The following is a 19,884-nucleotide window of genomic DNA, read 5'->3' on the forward strand; positions in this document are numbered from 1 at the left end:
TTTTCTGAATTATGAGTCCAAAGTCCTGAGTTCTGAAGAGAAGAGTGACTTTAGGAGAGAAAGAGAGAACATTCTTTTATTTAGGCACATGTCAAGAAGCTTGTTCTTCCCACCAAAATAAATCATAGGTGTACCTGAAATAAGATAATAAATAATAAATAAGATAATAAAATCCAAAACAAACAAACAAAAGCCTCTTTCCTTAAACCTCCCTTCTCCCGGCCCCTCCCTACAAGTTGATTCACGAACACTCTTTCAGCTAAGTCAGGAATGGCCTAATTCTAGTTTCCCTTGTTAGAAGGCGTGAATTGAAGCTGCCTTAGCTTCCTGTCTTTTTGTGACCTTCTGATGACCTGGGAGCTCCCCCCCACTTTGGTTAGGGCCTCTCCATGCCTCAAATCTACACATCAGTGGGATTTATTTTTCCTTTTGTTTTTAATGGTTCCTCAGAACCATACTCATTTAGCAATCCCACCCACTTCCTTTCTTGTTTCTTTGGCCTGTAGGGGTTATAACCCACCTCTCCTCCGGGGCAGGCAGGTTCTTAGGGGCCCAGGGTGATTGATTGATTTATAGTTCTCCTTATGTTTGGTTGTTTTGTTTTGTTTTGTTTTTCCTTCTCCTATGGGGTAAAAAGCCAAATTGTGTCTTTCTTTCACTATTTACAACTTTGGATGTCAGCTAATAATCCTTCGATTTCTCTTCTTGTATTAGCCTTTGTTTTTTAGTATAATTATAGACCTCAGCACACCAGACAATCTGGGATTAAACTGGCCTATGTTTAGGCTGAAGAAATCATCTTGAAAAGTCAAAACCAGTACAGGCATCATGTTACTAAATTAACATTACTAGGGCCCAACACTAGGAGAAAAAGAAAATATTAAAAAAAAAGAAAATATTTAAGGGGGCGCCTGGCTGGCCTAGTCGGCAGAGCTTGCGACTCTTAATCTTAGGGTTGTGAGTTCGACCCTGAAACTGGGTGTAGAGGTTATTTAAAAAAAATAAAATCTTTAAAAAGATATATATATGTATATATATACATATATATATATATCTTGAAAAGAAAGCAAGAAGAGGAAAAAGAGAATTGTACAACGTTTGACTTAGCCGGCTCAAGCATGTAGCCTCCCTATCCACCTTCACAGGGGTCAGGAAAAAGCCTTGGGTGAGCAGAATAACCACCAGCAGCAAAACTCTGTGATTCTGAGATACAACCATGCAATATGCCAAGTGCATTTGGCATAAAAGAAGGACGTTGCACAGAAAATTTTGTGGTTTTGTAAAGAATTCCACAGGTTGAATTAACTACAAAGAATGCATGCAACAAGCCTTATGACGAGCTTTCAAAAGCCTGACATCTCTCAGTGGTCTCTAAAGTAAACAAATCTCCCCCACAGTAGTATCGATTTCTATGGATTTGAGTTTCTGCTCTGAAATGATGTAACCTTCTACCTGGGGCAGCTTACAACTACCAAATGACAGAGAAACCGAATTCAAGCTCGCTTCTTTCATTCCTTGAAGAGCATGCCCTGCAGGGCTGCACGTTAGTATCCAGCAACCAGGAAATATTTCGTAAACAGAATTTGCACTCCATTTATTCTGAGTTTACTTTAAGAAGCCACTTATCTCTTTTAGAAGGACTTCCCTTGCCAATCACCTTTTGGAAAAAGCCTGGGAGAGACACTCCCCGAGGACGTGCAGAATCCTAGTTCAACAGATTGTTTGATAGAAATAAACAACTAAACCATCAACATCTTAGGATCTTCCCTTTTCCTTCCAAAGACAATCATTCTTTTTAGAGCAACTGAATCACGTACACGGATGTACACGCATGAACATACATGCACAAGCGCACGGGTGCACCCACACGTGCACATACACACTGCAATGTCTCCTCTGATACATCTTGAGAAACAAGGCCACAATTTCTTCTCCAATGATGGCTTATGCTAAAATACCTAAAATAAATAATAATTTGGCAGGGGGGAGGGGGGTGGATAGGAAGCCCTTAAAAGTCACATTGTTCAACACTTAATTTCACAAATGATAAAATGGAGGCCCAGATTATGCTAAATTTCTTCCAAAAAGAATTTTGAGATAAGATTAGAATTTTTCCTTCTCTGATCTCTCACAGTGGGAAGATCAAAGGCTCTGAGGTCAGAGCAGCCTGGGTTCAAATGCTGGCTTTACCATTTACTGCCTTAGTGACCCTAAGTAAATTAATTTCTCTAAGCCTCCTTTTTCCCATCTACAAAATAGAGGTGATAACAGCTGATGGGATCCTGAATACACCACAGTGAAGAGTGTTGTTGTTTTTTTTTTTTATTAATCTTTCTGAACTCCTCTTATTTGCCTAAAAACAGAGACTCCCCCGAGAATTCAAATGTCATGAATGTCCTTGCCTGGGGTTTCACCAGGAAAGGTTGACTCCTATCACTGGAGATTAGTCAGCACCAGGATAAGAAATCACCTAAATAGACATTGTCACAAAATTATCGTGTCTCTCATCTATTCTCCTAAGGGCCCATGTATTTTCCTAAAAGTCCTTTGTTTTTTCCATAAGTGCCCTTTCTCCCTCTCCCTTTCCCCTGTTAAGGTGGTATATAAACCCTAAATTCTCACCACCTCCTTGAGACACAATTTTCTGCGAACTCCAGCAAACATATGTGAATAAGAGTTTGTCTTTTCTCCTGCCCCTCTGTCTTTGGCCAGTTTAGTTTGCAGGCCTCTGCTTATTAAACCTAAGAGATCAGAGAAAAAGCTTTCCCTCCCTGGCAGAGTTACCCACAACGAGCAAGACGCTGTTCCAAGATCATTTCGTGTATTAATTCATTTGCTTCCCACCACATTCGTATGTTATTTCCATTTTAGAGATGAGGAAACTAAGGCATAAAGAGGTTAGCCAACTTCAAGTCAGATAGCTAGGACTGCTGGAGTGAGGATTCGAAGCTAACAGCTAGCTCCAGAGCCCTTGTGCTTAACCACGGTGTGAGAGTAATCTCTACCTCACAAGAGAGTACCGAAGATTAGACAGGATCCTCTTCATCCAGTCTGACACACAGGAAGGGCTCAAAAAAATGTAGATTCCATTTTTACTACCAGAAAAATGTGCTGTGTTGGGGCGCCTGGGTGGCTCAGTCGGTCGATTGACCGACTTTGGCTCAGGTCATGATCTCAAGATTCGTGAGTTCGAGCCCCGCGTCAGGCTTTCTCTCTGTTGTCAGCATGAAGCCCACCTCGGATCTTCTGTCCCCCTCCCTCTACACCTCCACCGCTCATGCTGTCTCTCTCTTTCAAAAATAAATAAACATTTAAAAAAAAAAAAGAAAGAAAAATGTGATGTGTCAGGGTGCTGTTGATGAACCTAGAATGTTTCCTGTCTCTCATCAAGGGATTAAGGTAGAACAAGGAACCATAATGTATAGCTAATATTTACTATTTTGTGTTTCAATTAGCTATAGCTTGACAGTGTGGAGGGTGTGGGAGTTCCCAAAGGAAGACAAGGACAAGAGAGTCAGCGGGTAAAACTCTGATAGGATTATCCAGCACCACCCAATGGACCCCAACATCCCAGTGACTAAAAAGGTGTGGGTTTTGTTTTGTTTTGCTTGTTTTACCACAGAACAGGAATATTTGTCTCAACCCTGACGGAACGTGGATGAATTATCCCACAAAGTCCCTGGACTCTGATTCCAGGCCTGTCAGCAATCTTGGAATGAGGAGTCCAGCGTGCCCTCCCCTTCATCCTGGGAAGGGAATGGCCCATGAGATGGGCAATACCCACATTGCTGTGGAGGAGTGTAAAGCAGATGTTAAGAACCCGAGCTTTTGAAGTAAACAGACCCAGGAACAAAAATACCAGCTTCTCCACAACTTACCTGGGGGACCTTTGGCAAATTAAGCTTCATTTAAACTCTGAATTCCTATTTCCTCAACTCAAAGATGGAGATTGACTATCCCTACAAAATCGATCTCATAGGATAGATGGGCCAGCCTCGCGGTAATAGCTCAAGGCATATTCTTCGGTAAATTTGTAAACTGACTTTGTGATTTATCAGCCACCAGCAGGGAGTCTTCCATGATTCTTTCCTCCCCCTCACAGAAAAACTATCCCCTGCCCTCTGAATTCCTGCAGTGCTTCTCCATCTCTTTGGGGGAAATGGGTGATGTTCCTTTCTGTATGCCAGAGAAAAGAGCTAAGCACTTGACATGCATTTTTTTCCCATTTAATCTTGATAACATTATGAGGTAAGTACTATTATTATCTCCTTTTTTTCACAGATGAAAAAAGGAAAAATTAAATGAGGTTAAGAAGCTGGTCGAAGATTACACAGGTAGCTAGTGATGAAGCTAATATTTGAACCTACAAGAGTCTAAATCCAGAGCCTGTGTTTAAGTTATGTTATGTTAACTTTACGTTCTCTGTTACTCTATACCTCATAATTATTTATATTCATTATTAGTTTCATTCTGAGGCTGAAAGTTCAAATTTTGTATCCAATTTATCTTTTTTATGGCACTCAGAACATTCTGTAAACACAATAGGAATTGTGTTTTCTTATTATTGAATGAATGAATGAATGAATGAATGAATAAAAATTATATAATTTTTATTCCCCAGAGCCTGTTCAATCATAATTATTTGTACTAAGCGCCTTACATCAATTGTCTCATTCAATCCTCACAACTCCATGAGCTAAGTGCAGTTATTCCCATTGCTCAGCCAGTGAAACCCCAAGGCTCACCGAGAGTAAGTAATTTGTCCAAGGTCGCATCGCTAAGTCACAGATCTGAATTCTCGTCTGGGAAGATTGAACACCCTGACCAAGCTTGTAACCATCATTCCACAGCTGAGAACCAGATCCGAATGGAGGTGGCCTCATCAAACCACAGACACATATCGTGGGCCACTCAGCCAGCATTTCTTCTTTTAAAAGATTTTAACTCTTGGGATGTGTCTGGCTGGCTCAGTCGGTGGAGCATGTGACTTGATCTCAGGCTTGTGAGTTCAAGCCCCACACACTGGGTGTGGAGCCTACTTAAAAATCGATCAATCAATAACAAATTAAACTTTTTAACTCCTAATTGCTTTCGTCAAGGAGCAATGTTTTTAAAAATTTAATGTTTATTTTTGAGAGAGAGAGAGACAGAATGCAAGTGGGGGAGGGGCAGAGAGAGAGAAGCAGGCTCCAGGCTCCAGGCACAGAGCCCCACGAGGGGGCTCGAACTCATGAGCTGTCAGATCATGACCTGAGCCGAAGTTGAACACTTAATCGACTGAGCCACCCAGGTGCCCCAAGAAGAGCCTTAAATTTTGGATAGAGATCAGTGGCAATTTCAAATTTTCCTCACAGGAAGGGTTTGGGAATAGCAATTTCACTGTAACTGAGGTGGAGAGGGAAGGAAGGACAAGGAATTTTGTTTTGATTATTATAAAGCTATATTTTCATAGGAGGCTCACTATTTTTTAATCAGGTTCTAGTGTTTTTTGTGCATCGCCAAGAGATAATTGCTCTTCTGTTTGAGGGTATATTTTAAAACATGTGTTCCATGAATCTGTACGTGGACCAGTCTTGCTTACCATTTCTTTAAAGTGATTTAAACATCAATAAAGTGAAGTCTCAAATTTATAAAAATACACCAAGGTTTTCTGGAAATTGCAAAACCAACCTGATAAGAATAAACGTCAAGAGGATCTCGTGGAGCTGCATGAGTGGGCGGAGAACATTTGCGCTCAGTGGAGGTGGTTCACATAATGCCAACAGGAAAAGAGAACCCCCCTCGTTCTTGGGAGACCAAGGCTTTCTGAGTGCAGACGTGATCCAGGAAAAAGATGATGGCATCATTGCAGCCCATTCCCTGAAGAAGTCGGTCCAAAGCATTGTGGCAGTTACAAAAGCAAGCATCATCAGGAAGGATGTTAAAAACAAAATAGAAAGCACAGTCTTATGAGTGCTCGCACACACACGCACACACACATACACACGGAGACACCAGAATTCATCTGCTACAGAAACACTGGGTAGAGTTCCAGTCATTAAACCTCCAAAATGTCATAATGAAACTGGAACATGACCAAAGAAGATCACTCAACAGTGTTAAGGTTTGTAAAGAAACTGGAGAGACTTTAAAACGCTTCAGCCTGAAAAGACAAAATATGAGTGAGCGTTGGTAGGCCAGAATCTAGAAAATCACAAAGGTATTGATAGAGTGACACCAAATCACAGCAGAGCAGACCTAGAAACCCTGGTGAAATTAGAATAAAGTATTTTTAGGGAGATTCAAGTGCTACTTTATGGAACAGGGAACAAACTAGCAACAACAACAAAAATAACTCTACGAGAGCCTATAGTAGTGAGCTCATGAAAACTTATGATGCAGTTATAGCTAAACTATGGGTTCAACTTTTTGACGTCCATGTTATGAAAGACATCCATCAAGTTCCCTTTTACTCTATTCTTTGAAGACCCCGGGAGAGGAGATGCTAGAAGAAATTAACTACTGGTTTAAAATCTACAGCATATCTGGTAATTCCCAAACTGGTCAATCTAAAGAATCACTTGTGGACCTTAAAACAAACCAAGAAAAAAACAGATTGCCAGGTCTAATTCAGTAGATCTGAGACTTGGAGACCCAAAGAGAAAAATCCTTTCCATAAAATAAAAAAAAAAATTTTTTTTTTAATCCAGAGAGTAATCTGATTGACTGGATTTGAATCCTGTCTCATCCCTGAACCAATCACTGAGAGGGGAAACTGACACACTCTTCTTGCCCTGGCCTGGATCCTGTACCCTCCGGTATGGTGGAAGTGGGGTTCTCCCCAGAAAGAAAGTGGGTGACTAACATTCAGTCTCCCCTTTTCCCCAAGTAATAAAACCTCAAGTATATTAAGGGAAGTACATGCCCAGCTAAACGTTTATATTCCCCAGTCTCTCTAACTATGGCCATGTGGCTAATTTTGGCCATTAAGTGCCTAGAATTTAACTCTGGTACAGGATTTCCAGGAAGCTTTTTTCAGGGAACTGACTCTGCAGGAAGCACACTCTTTTTCTTTCCTCCTTCCTCCTCCCTCCTGACTGAAATGTGGATATGATGACTAGCACGGAGCCACCATATTGTGACTGTGGGAATCAAAGCTTGAGTTTCGAATGATCCCATGAAGTTGCCCTTACCAGGCCAGCATTTCTCACCTCCTGACTTTTACAAAAGAGAATAAATCCTCGCGAGTTTTGACGACTTCTAGTGTTCGTTCACTATTTTAGGCTTCTGAACCTAATTCTCCACTGAAACTGTAGGATTCTGTAACCAGATGTTATGGTATTATGATTTATAAGAAATACATACATTGGTCTCTGTCCCAGTCCCTGACACAGGGCTCCTGAAACCCTTGCAATTTCCTGGGTAATAAGGAGCGTCTTTCATTCTCGTGAGGTGACTCTGAGTGGGATCCTAGATGGCTGGTGGGTGAGGTCTGGTTCCAGGAAAGAAAAAGCCATGATTAGAAGTTTGGAATTTTCAGTTCTGCTTCCCATTCCCTTTACAAGGAAGAAAGGCTAAAAAGAAAAAAAAATGGAGTTAATGAGCAGTCATATGCCTGTGTGATGAAACCTCCATAAGAAATCCCAATGGCGCAGGGTTCAGAAAGCTGCTAGGTAGATGAACACATCCCTGACAGAAGTATGGCATGTCCTTATTCCATGGTTACAGAACCTTCTGCCCTTGGGACCCTCCCCAACTTTGCCCCATTTCTTCACTTAGCTTTATCCTTTAACATATCCTTTTATAATCTAATAAACATGTTTCCCTGAGTTCTGTGAGCTGTTCTAGCAAATTCATTGAACCTGAGTAGAGGGTTGGGGGAACCTCTGATCTGTAGCCAATTGGGACAGAAGCTGTGTGTAACCTGCGGACCTGCTCCTTGCTGTTGGCATCTGAAATAGGGTAGAACCAGTCTTCAGGACTAAGTACTTAACCTGTGGGATTGGACACTATCCCCTGGTAGATAGTGTTAGAATTGAATTACATTGTAGGACGCCCAGCTGGGGTCATAGAGAATTGCTTCGTGTGGGGAAAAAACGCCACACATTTAGTGACCAGAAGTGTCAGAAGTGAAGTGCTCTGTGAGTAGTCAAGGAGACACAGAAGAAAGACCCACAGGAAAGAAGAACTGGAGTTTTTCCAGTTCAAGATGTAACTAACAAGAGAGGTGAGGTTCACCAAAACCACAGTTATTTTTACACTCTGCAGATTCTCTTTATTTTTTTTTAATGTTTATTCATTTTTGAGAGAGAGAGAGAGTGTGTGTGCAAGTGGGGGAGGGGCAGAGAGAGAGAGAGAGGGAGACACAGACTCTAAAGCAAGCTCCAGGCTCTGAGCTGTCAGCACAGAGCCTGATGCAGGGCTCGAACTCATCAACTGTGAGATCATGACCTGAGCCGAAGCTGGACACTTAACCGACTGAGCCACCCAGGCGCCCCTGTAAATTCTCTTCAAATTTTATCACTCATATCCCTGAACGTTCTGATTTTTGCTCTCTGTTCTATACTTTGAAAAATACTTTTGCAAGACCTTATGAAGAATTTGTCTTCTACTACTTCCAAAGCTAGCCACAATTCATCACCTACAACTCTAACATCCCTTTTGCTTCTCTGAAAAACCACCCTGTCTTCCAAAGTTGGTTCCAGATTTAGTCTACCCCAAAACCCTTCCAGACCAGCCCCACTTAAGTCTAAATCATCAAATGTAGCTATTCTTTCAACTCAATCTTTGTAACTCTGTTTCCATGTTTATTAAATAGATTCAATTAGTGGTTTTCAAACATTTTAAGCCACAATTCCCTTGATTCGAAAACCATGGGCCTCTAAGACATCCATGCAAGATTACGCAGGTTGGCCATGCATTTTTATCACTGCCTTTCTGATTGGCACCTTTTAGAGTTGTGCAGTGCACAATCCACCCCAAATGTACCTACATCCATCCCTGAGGGGGAACAAAGTTTGAAAAGCATTGCACTGATATTTTCAGTGCATATCATCCATGAAAGACTAGTATTTAGAATATCAAAGCACTGCTTATATCAATTTAAAAAAACCATAAATAACTCAATTGAAAACTTGGCAAGAGATTTGAATGGGAACCTTGCAAAATAAAATCTCCTTTGACCAATCAAGACAAGGACTCACCCTCATGTGGAATCTGATGATGAAAATTAAAATCATAATAAGTAATCACTTCATATCCACAAGGTCAGCAAAAAAAAACTAAGAAGTCTGACAATGGCAAGTGTGGACAAAAATACGGAACAATATGAAAACTCAAATATTGGTGGTGGTGAGGTGAATTGGCACAACCACCCCATCATCTGAAGTTGGGGATCTACCCAGTTTATGCCAATTTTACTCCCTGGTATATCCCAGGGAAATGTGTGCACGTGTGCATCGGGGTACATGCACAAAGATCTTCTTAACAGTATTGTTCATAATAGTTAAAAATGGAAAAAACTCAAATGCCTATCAAAGTAAGATGATCTACTACAATAGAATACTATGAAATACAATAGAATACTAGTTTGCTTGAAAACAATTCGCTGTCATCGCACCCAGTAACTTTGGTGTGAATCTATCTCAACATTTTCTCTGCCAACATGAAAACATTAATATTCTTTTATAAAACTATTTCATATTTTATTTTAGGGTCAATCTTAAGGATTTTTTTTTTTTTGATGGTATTGCTCTGTTGTGAATGTTAGAGACAGATGAAAACAGGGCTGGATTGAGAAAATAATGGCACCAGTTCTTGACAACTATAATGTTGATGAGATGGGATCATGAGACATAATCTGGGTCACTATGGCTTCTTAAAGTCTGACATTCGGTCTCCACATAAGATGTGGCAGACAGTGTTTCCCCAAAATGGCTACGACAATATTTTCCATCCCATGTTCTCTTCCAGAATCTTACCCCACCTTCATCTCCTGTCTTAGAATGGCGTAGATATCGGCATACAGCGGAAGTAACTTCGAAGACTAGGTCCTAAAAGTCAGTACAGTTTCCACCAGGCTCTCTCCCTTGGGGTCTCACCTATGGAACTCAGACACTGTACTGTGGGAAAATTTAGGTCACACGGAAAAGAAACAAAGTCTCTGGCCCTAAGCCCTGACTGTGCTTCTCACTGACGGCCAATACCAACTTGCCGACCATGGGAATGAGCTATCTTGGAAATGGAGCCTCTGGCCCACAGTCGAGCTACTCTAGATAATAAGACTCTGAAGAGAGATCAGCCTTCTCTGCAGAGGTCTGCTCAAATGCAGACTCAGGAAGAGAATAAATGATTATCATTGTTTGAAGCCATTAAGTTTTGGGGTGGTCTGTTACATAGCAGTAACAACCAGAACATAAAGGAGTGTTCCTGCTATAATTGCCCTGGGAGCTATGTGCTCCCCCAAATCCCCTTCTTTGTCCTGTCTTCTTTCTTCCTTCTCCTGTTAATATTTGCTGTAGGAATGAAACTGGACCTAATAAAAAAGGCTTAATGTAATACTTAGGTTGTCTCCAAAAGCAGGTAAGAGGGAATTCTAGCTTAGAGGAAGCTCCTTTTTTAGACTCGCTTGATGCTTAGCGTATAATCAATTCTTTTTTCCTTTGTGTGTTAAGGGTTCATTTTTGAAGATATAAGTGGTCCAACACCTCTCTTTCCTAAAAAGCACTGGAGATAAATACACTCTCAAAAGGTATTTTCCATGGCAAGACAGGAAGGTAGGTGAGTCAAATTGCATACATGTTGGCTGTTAATCCTTTCGTATATAAAATATCATGTCTAAAATGTAATTTTGACTATTGCAGCCTGTAGGGACATACAAGGACCTGCCTGATAGTTCCTTGGGGGATCTGCTTTGATTTGGGACACTAGCAGAAAGATTAAGCGGTCAAACTTAGAAATATGACATTGCCTTCAGCCTTTGAGGGCTCGTTAAGTCTTCCATTGCCTTTGATTTCAACCTTGTTTCATCGGATCAGTGCAACACAGATCAAGGCCTGGATAAATATTTGTGAATTGTTTGAACTTTGTTTTGTGCCCTTAAATACTCTTAGGAGATCAATTTTGAACTTTAAAGAAGTTTGAGGATTCCATCATCAGAACCAGACTGATTCAGGGCCAATTGAGATAAGAACACAAGAGGAGTAAGGGTATTTGAAAGTCCGCAGGATCTTCTCGAAAATGATTATTACTGAGTAACTGCAACTAAATTTATACCCCCCCCAAATCCTTTTGAAACAGTTTAATGTCCAAAGAATGATTTTTTTTTTAAGATGAATTTTCAAGAATACTTAACGCCAGCTACAGCTGTGTCTCTGTGTCTGTCTCCCTTTCTCTCTCCTCCCACATCAGCTTTCCTTCAGGAGGGATCAGAGTGAGGAAGTGAATTCTTTGGGGTCAGTTCACTGTGTAATCCTGAAAAGGGTGTGTGGGCAGGAGTGCGGGCCAGCTGGACACATGCTAGCCACCCTAGAGATCCTTAGGAAAATCAGTTTTGTAATTTATGTGCTCATGGACCCAGTATAGGGCAGGTTCTCCATGGAGAGAGAAGACGGGACACCACATCCCTCTGGTGACACATCAGCTGGGGCCCTGTGGCTTTCTCATGATTTTACTGTTGAATTTGGGTTTCATTTGGCAGGCCACTTAATCTCTGCTTCCTCCACTGCCTCAGCTATGAAACGGGGTCACCACTTCCTAGCCAACCCAAGGGCACCTTGTAAAAACGAGCAAAGACTGATGACAAACAGTTTATAACAAGAAGAGCTAAAGCTTCAAAGCTGCATTCTACCACTTGCCATTCGATGACTTTAGGCGTCTCTCTGCCTCCATTTCTTCAGTGACAAATAAGGCTGATAATAGGATCGATCCCACAGAGCTGTTTTGAGCATTAAGTGAGATGATATGGTGCATCTGATACCCTTCATAAATGTTACTTGTTTTCGCCTGCTCCTCATCTCGTTTTATCATCTAACATGTGTCACCAATCCGTGACCAGAAGGCTGAAATTATGAGAGAATCCCAGAATGAAAGGTAAAGCCTCTCATTTTACAGACAAGGAAGAAGAAACTTAGGGAGGCTGGGTGACTGGCTCAGAGTATCTGGTTCATTAGTGAGAAAGCGAGAGAGAGTTAGAGTTCAGGTCTCCTAATTGCTGGGTCGGGGCAAGCCTCCAATTTTCACTCCTTTGGAGGCTGTGCGGATCTTTCTATCCCCAGATAAACCTTTCTTAGTCTGATTTTAATCTTAAGACCAGTAACCAGTGCACTCCCTAAAGTCTCCCACAGCCCCCATGAACCCTGAAGATAACCTCATCTCTGGAAAGGCGGCCTACCCTCCCCCCGACCCCCTCGTAGACCAGGAAAGGTAACGTTTTCTCCTGAGGAAGAGACCTGACGAAGCCACTAATGGGGACAGCAGGTGAGGAGGGAGGCCTGGGGAGCCGCAGCTGCTGGCAAAGGTTGCCCTAGTAACCATGCGGGCTCCATTCAGGAAGCAAGCCCAACTCTAAGATGCGAAATGATCGCCTTCACCAGCCCCTGCAAGCACAAAGCAGCCGAGGGGACTGAGGTACAGCCAGGAGAAAGGCAGGCACAGTGCGAGGTGGGGGCCCATGCTGTCAGTTACAACCTTCCACCTTCCATAGAAGAAAAAAGAAAGAGAACAGCTCTTTGAATCTTCTGGCCTGCGTGAACCGTAAAAACCACCCATTTAATAGGAGTCCTTTTGTGGCAACAGAGGGGAAGCGGGCACCACTCTGTCACCAGCCTGATGAAACAATATGCCAGGAGAGGGGGGGTAGAAATCCCAAACACTGCAACTTTATGGGGGCCCTAAACTCTTCTTGCTCCCTCTCCTTTATTCAGACTAATGACAAAGGCCATTTGCTACCGATTTATTGGACTCTTTTTTTCCCCTCACAGCTTGAGCTGCTTAAACGCGGGGAGCCCCTTCTCCCCAAATCGCTGTCAGACACTTGCTGAATGGGCCAGGCTCAATTATGCTCCCTCCACAGGTTCAGCTCACACTGTGACCCTGCATGGCTTCCTGCTATTCATATGTGTTACTTCCCCTTTGTGGTAATGGCTTGTGGCACTTGGCCAGAAAACATTATTAATTTCAGAAGTGCACTGACAAACAACAAACCCACAGTGAAACGAGAGGAAGTGCTGAGGAGGCCAGCTGTCGGCTGGAGCAGAGCAGTAGGGGACTCGATGTATGCAGGTTCCAGGAGGAAAAGAGATGATAATCCACAAAGAGGAAATGCACTAAAATTATCCACAGTCCAGAGTAAAGAAAAAAGAAAGGAAAAAACGAAAGAGAAAAGAAATCAGAGAAAAGAAAGGGGGAGAAAAAGCACGCAGCTACTTGAGCTGCAGCTGGACAGGAAATTGCTAACGCTGCTTGCAAATCCCTACTTTGAACAGGCAGTTTAGGGAATGCCAGGAGCGGAAACCGTTCAGAACTGGATTAACACGAGCCAAGTTGAACTGCAACCCACTTCTCCTTTCTCAGCTCTGGTTGACTTGGGGCACCCAAATGGGAAAGACTGAGTTGGTACTTTTCTGCACTGTTTCTGTTTGCCCTCTAAACATGCTTAGTTGCCAGAAGTCACCCTGGACTGTCTGATACGATTGCCATAATATCAGAGCCACTCGCCTCTCATAACGTAGATCACCAAATGATCCAACTGGCATCTCACACACACCTGTGGGTGAGAAGCTCATCTCTCTCCTCGATGCAGGTGAAGGGGCTAAATTCATTTGAAAATTCTAATTCTTTTGATTTCCTACACCCGCCCTTTACTTTTATTTTTGGTTTGTGTATCTTTACACTTGGGACAAGGAGAGGGGATGTCCCAAGGAAAAAGACAGGATATTAAGCCTTTACCTCGAAAGGTACTGTTTAAAATAACTTCGACATAAGGTTCAGTAGTAGCGTCTGGCCCACACTCTAAACCAGCTAAGCACAAAGCACATTAGAACAGGAGTGGCAAAGTTTTAGCTCAAGTGTCAATGTGCAATTTTAAAGCCCACATCCAGGCTTGGTGAGAAGCTTAGCTATGCCTGCCACATGTGCGGGAGCAAGGAAAAGGGAGACATCATTTCCGATTCACTTGATATTCCGACACTAGTATAGCTTGCAGGTAGAAGTGCCCCAGTAACAAACTGGCACAACAATTGTCCCTAGTTCTCCCAGGCATGTGTATTATCGAGTAGAAGGCCCTGACAGGGAAGGAGAGAGGTTAACACTGTGACTATCTTGTTATTCCGGAACCCCCTCTTTATGACTATTCAGGAATGGCCAAACTTTATACTTCAGCAAGGTGTGCTGTATGGCTTCATTTTTCTTCAAGGGCATTCCTATTTTGTTAAATGGGCCAGAGTTGTATTCATAAAGTGTTGTCGGAACACATCATACAGCCAGTTCATTCTATGATGTCATCTTTATTTGAAGCAAGCGGTTAATGTCATAAACTACACCTGAAAAACATTCCTGGGATTGCTTAGGCGATGGGAACTTTGCCCTGCTGTTCCTGTAGTACTTTACAAGCCAATTTCACTTCCCCGCTGAAAAATTCCTTAAAAGTATCACTTCACAGGTAGGTACAATTAAAGAGAGATTTAAAAAAAAAAATACACATTCAATAGCCAAAATAGTCATTTATTAATAATTTAAGGTTTTACATTCTTATAATAAATTTCAGCTCAAAACTTTACACCATGAACATAATGGGGCAACTTGACTCTCCCTTTCCACAATCATATGCACTTCACCTATCAACCGGGTACCCAAGCTCACACACACACTTCCAGTTTTATACAAATTTTTTTTTTAAAAAAAAGGAAAGAAACCAACCCAAAGTATTGCATTTGAGGTGACACTCCCTGAAGAATTTTGTACAGAGGTAATATACTGTTTAGCACAGCTGAAGTTTAAAAAAAAAAAAAAGTGAGCCCATGATTTTGGTGTCTTTCCAAGATATCCCCTTTGAGACAACACAAGCCAAAATATTTACAAAGGTAAGGCATAGTCAAACTACATTAAGAAGGGAAAAAAAATCACAAGGAAGATATATGAAAGAGAGTAAAGGCTGCACCATAACAAGGTCTCAGTGAGAACAGTGTCCATGAAAACGTGATTCAGAGTTGGTGAAGTCGAGCATGCTGCAAATATACCCTTTGGATTAGAAAAGAGCAAACATTTCTGGTTTTTCTGTTTTAAGAAGTGGCGTACTGCTCTCCCTTTGGGTGATTTCTTTTAAACCCATCAAAGAAAAAACAAACACAATTCAAACAAACACGGTCAAGTGATTTAAGATCAAATATTTACAATAATCAAATGGAGTATCAGATTTGTTTTCTTTATTATTACCTTTATTTATTTATTTATTTTATTTTTTATATTTTTTTGCAAACTGATACTACAAATACAGAGCTGAAACCTCTCTTTGGCTCCTCTATATGCAAAATTGAATCCGTCTTCACTGAAGACAGTATGTAATCAGTTCCAGGCGCAAAAAGAAACAGTCATACGAGGCCCTAAACACATGCTCCTCCCCTACCATTTGGTCCTACCCTATATACCTGGTGACCCTAGAATTCCAGTCCCTGCCTGGGTAGGCTGTACACACGGGCGTGGAGCGAACCTATGGCCCGTATCTATACAGCATGTTCTGTTCTTCCAACAAGAATGGAGCAAATCTCTCCCATGGTAATAACCAATTCCACACGTGGGAACCTCGTCTAATACAGACAACTGGTGTCATTCTGACACCTGCGGCCGTGTACAAAGAAAGCAGCCCAGCTGATGCTGCCAAGAGAAACGGCTAAAGGAACGGACACATCCGGTGAGGCGTGTGGGGCCTCTCACGTGGATTGCAGGGAGCCCGCCTGGTAGACGTTCTGGTTGGAGGGGGTGGTAAAATAGAGCTGCTGCGTGGGGGCCCGATTGTCACAGGGGCTGCTGAGTCCAAGCGTCCTCTCGAAGTCCAGCAGCTGGCCCATGAAGTTGAAGTTGGGCGAGATGTTGGATTTCTTCATCTTGACAATGTCATAAGCATCGTTCATTGACAGATTGAGCTTCTGCATAAGATAAGCCACAGTTACAGTGACCGAACGGCTGATGCCAGCCAGGCAATGCACCAAGACGCCACAGTTTTTGCCCCGGGCTTCATCTGTAAACACAAAAAGAAAGGCAAGCTTTCAGTAGACCGAAAACCACGCTTTGTGAATGATTAGTCTAAAAAGTGAGTTAAAAGAAAAGACAAAGAAAAGAAAGAAAGAAAGAAAGAAAGAAGAATCGTGTGTGGCAGCTGGACCCTGCAGGCAGCAGAAAATGTATCATTGAGATAAAACATGTACACTGGGCACAATTACATATTTCAGATATTTTCTGAAAAGGGAGCTTTTGTATTAAGTTTCTGCCAACAACAACAACAAAAAATCCTTAATGTGTGCATTCTTTGCCTCAGCATGTGAATACCAGAAACCCTGCAATATGGTCTTGAATGCCTTTTATACAGACAAGCAGACTGCAAGGGTCTATTAAATTATTCTCCAACTGTTGTGCAGCTAACAATGGAGGTATTCAGGCATTTTAAAAGAGAGAGGGAAGTCACAGGGGACAGCCCATTAGGAGGAACAGGATGTCGACATGGCCTGAAAATGAGTTCCTTTGTAATAGGAAATGCATTACAATGCCTGGAGATTCGCTTCTCCAGGCTTCCAGCCCACAGTCCTTCCTGCTGGGCTCAGGTTACCCTCACTGTCTCACTGTGAACCCGTATCACAGTAACATTCAACTGAATTACAACATCTAGCATTCATAGGGCTTTCCAACAACTAACCTGATGTCCTAAAATAACTGTCAGATCTTTTAAAATTATAAAGCAGTGCTAAAATTCCTGTCAATGAGGAGGACTTCTAGCTAGCCTTTTCCAAGTCCAAAGACTGTGAGAAAATTCTGTTGCCCGATAATACACAGCCCCCTCTCAAATGACTGAATTCAAAGTGTCAGAAAGCACCATTGCAAAGACACCTGTGGTCTGCAGCCATGTCAATAGGCACTTTTTCTTTCTTTTAGCAAGAAGATAAACCAGAATTCCCTGCTTGTAACATTAGAGACCTGCAATCAGACATACTAACAAGCAGCAAGGAAGGTTAACAGCTTAAGTTCTATGAATGGCTAGGAATTTTGCATTTAAAAGTCTGAGGAAGGACTCTTAATTAGTCTCACCTATGAAAGAAATGGCCTCAGGGAAAAACTGGGACAGGTTTTGACTCCAGTGATCCGAGATGGGGATCTGCTTGTATTTAAACTCTCCTGCGTTCTCAAAGAGATTCGGCAAATTGGGGGTGACGTTCAAGATGTACTTGATGCCGAACTCCTCCAACACGTCCAGGTTGGTGGAGTCCTTGGCACAGCCCAAATAGAGGAAGGGCAAGATCTCCACGGGGAAAGAAGGCTGGCTGTTGGACAGCGGGCTGCCATCCGAGTCCGTTGCACTATTGGGGTCTCGGTCAAGGTCAGACTCAATGTCCGAGGAGGAGTCAGAGCTGATCCGCAGGCCCCCGAGCCCCAGCACTGGCAACGGTGGCGAGCTGCTGCTACATGAGCCGTCTAGATTCGTCTCGCAGTGCAGGGCGAACTCGGCTTGGAACTTACTGAAGCCACCTGCCAGGACGAGAAAGGCAATAGTGTAACCTGAGATCCCGTAGTAGTTTTCACAGCTAGTGAGAGCCGCGGCCGGGCGCAGGAAACACCCCAGCACCCTACGAACCCCCTACACACAGACCCAACTATAACAGAAAGACACTTAAATGTGTACCCTCGGGAGTGGAACGAACAGGCCCGCCTTCCCTGGAAACCCTTCTTTTAAATCCGGAGATGCATAAAAGGGCAACTTTTAAAAATATTTTGAGGGACCAGGAGGTGCGATCTGCACACACACACACACACACACACACACACACACACACACACCATGACCTCTCCTGTCCTGCAAATCTCAATTCAAGATCGAACGACAGAAAGCAGGGACAGGTGGAGGAGACTCCCGGTAGGCAGGAGGAATCTTTAGAAAGAAACAACCCGTGCCTGTGGCCGGAAGCTGGTGGATTCTGCGCCAGCCTGCTCGCGAGTGCGGGACGCTCGAGGTTCGCAGCCGGTAGCTGGCGGCTGTCCCCCGACCCCGCGGCGCGACTCAGAAGCGCCAGTCAAGCGCAGCAGGGCCACTTGCAGTCCTCGTGCCCTGCCCGCAGCGCACAGCCCCGCGACCCCCGCCCGGCCCCGCGCGCGGGGCTCCCCCGGCGCGTACCTTCCAGGTAGAACGCCCGGCAGCCCTCGTCCTTGAGCTTCTTGAGCAGCAATCCAAGCACCGACTCGCCGCCGGTGTTCTCGTTCCAGTCGCTGCTACTCTCGTCGTAAAGCACCACGGTGTCGGTGCCGCAGCGTCGGGTGAAGCGGTCCCGGTCCTCGCCACGGGTGAAGAGCGCGCGCACCGGCAGGTTGCCCTTTTGCAGGCGCCGCAGCATGATGCCCGGGATGGCCACGTTGATGGCTGACTCGATGTGCGACGACTCATACAGCTCCTGCGGCCGGCAGTCCATCAGCAGCAGCCGCTCGTTGCCCAGCTCCAACTGCTCGTTGAGCCACGCCACGGTCTTGCTGATCGCCATTTCCGACGCGAAGGGCACGGGTCTGAGCGTATCTATCATGGGGGTCGAGCTACCGGAGAGGGCGGGGTGCCTAGCAGACGCCCCTCGGGGCAGGCATAGGCCGAGCGCGCTACGCGAAGCTGCCGCTCTCTGAGCGGGGTTTAATTCCACCTCGTCCTTCCCAGACCGTGTTAGCGGTTGGGGAAAGCGAGACAGAAGTGAAGCCGGCGGTTCCCGCTGCACCCCGCTGCAGCCGCTCGCTCTTGGTGTCAATGAATCTCTTTGAATGAAGCTGCCCAGACAGTTTTGTTCCTCCCCAGTGAATGAAATCCAATTAATTCGGACTCCCTGCTACTAAGAGGGGAGGGGAAAAAAAAAAAAAAGTCCAGCGGCTCCTAATCCCTCCCTTCAAGGCTGCACCTCAAATCCGCCCAGGCGTCTTTCTCCTCGGATTATTCAAACCTCGATTTGCTCACTCTCCCTTGGACTCAACCCTCGCACACCCCCTGCGCGAGGCAGCTCCTCAATGGATACAAACAGCGAGCGTCTCAATGGATACATTCTCCCAGCCAGCCAATGAGCGCGCTGCGGAAGGGGCTGTTGCCGTGGGGACGGGCCGGCTGGAACAGGTTGTGTTGATGAATTGTTAATGAGTTTGTCATTCACAAAAACGGAAAGGAATTTCCGCTCCGGATAAGCCCCAGTGCAAACAAGCTGCAACAGCGGGCTCGGCGGGAGGAAGGAGAAAGAAGAGGAGGCGGCGGCGGAGGAGGAGCGGGGCACATAAACCAGGGCACTTCAGTTGTCTCATGTTTCCTTCTGTTGAGAGTTCACACTTCGTGTCGGAACTTTTGCGCACAAATGGTGCAATTAGCAGGCACAAAAGCCCTTGTTCGTGACGCCTGTGTTCGCAAGCTAGCTTTAAGAAAACTTGTGCTTTTTTTTTTCCTTTTTATTCCCTTTAAACTCATTTGGACAGGAGTTCGCCTGAACCCCCCTCCTCCGCCCTTCTTTAGGCGGTGTGTGGCATTTGTTTGCCAGTTTAAAAAACCCAGCTCTGTTTGCTCTGATGTTCTTTTAGCTGAGGCTGTGTTGGGGCTGGTGAACTGCCTGGGCTTTAGTGACCGATGAGGTGTTAAATGCTAATCCAACATCTTTCGAAACAAACTAGGATTTTGTTGGAACATTT

At 43.9% G+C, this 19,884-nt stretch overlaps 1 protein-coding gene across 1 annotated transcript; it reads right to left on the reverse strand.

Annotated features, from left to right (window-relative positions):
• Positions 1-14,699: 14,699 nt before the first annotated feature.
• On the reverse strand, positions 14,700-19,214 carry DUSP6 (dual specificity phosphatase 6). Its single transcript, XM_007085604.3, has 3 exons — positions 18,356-19,214; positions 17,275-17,712; positions 14,700-16,213 (listed from the first exon to the last, which is right to left on the reverse strand). Exons 1-3 carry the CDS (start codon positions 18,753-18,755, stop codon positions 15,906-15,908), a joined length of 1,146 nt encoding a protein of 381 aa, XP_007085666.1. The 5' UTR covers positions 18,756-19,214; the 3' UTR covers positions 14,700-15,905.
• Positions 19,215-19,884: the final 670 nt, after the last annotated feature.

This window comes from Panthera tigris, chromosome B4 (genome assembly GCF_018350195.1).
Source record: "Panthera tigris isolate Pti1 chromosome B4, P.tigris_Pti1_mat1.1, whole genome shotgun sequence".
NCBI classification, from domain to species: domain Eukaryota; kingdom Metazoa; phylum Chordata; class Mammalia; order Carnivora; family Felidae; genus Panthera; species Panthera tigris.

Excerpts from the sequence above, each read along its gene's own strand:
- DUSP6 (XM_007085604.3), bottom strand. The coding sequence starts at position 18,755 with ATGATAGATACGCTCAGACCCGTGCCCTTCGCGTCGGAAATGGCGATC. Across the intron at positions 17,713-18,355 it reads CCGGGCGTTCTACCTGGAAG|GTGGCTTCAGTAAGTTCCAA; the intron begins GTACGCGCCGGG and ends TCGTCCTGGCAG. Across the intron at positions 16,214-17,274 it reads TGAGGCCATTTCTTTCATAG|ATGAAGCCCGGGGCAAAAAC; the intron begins GTGAGACTAATT and ends TTGTGTTTACAG.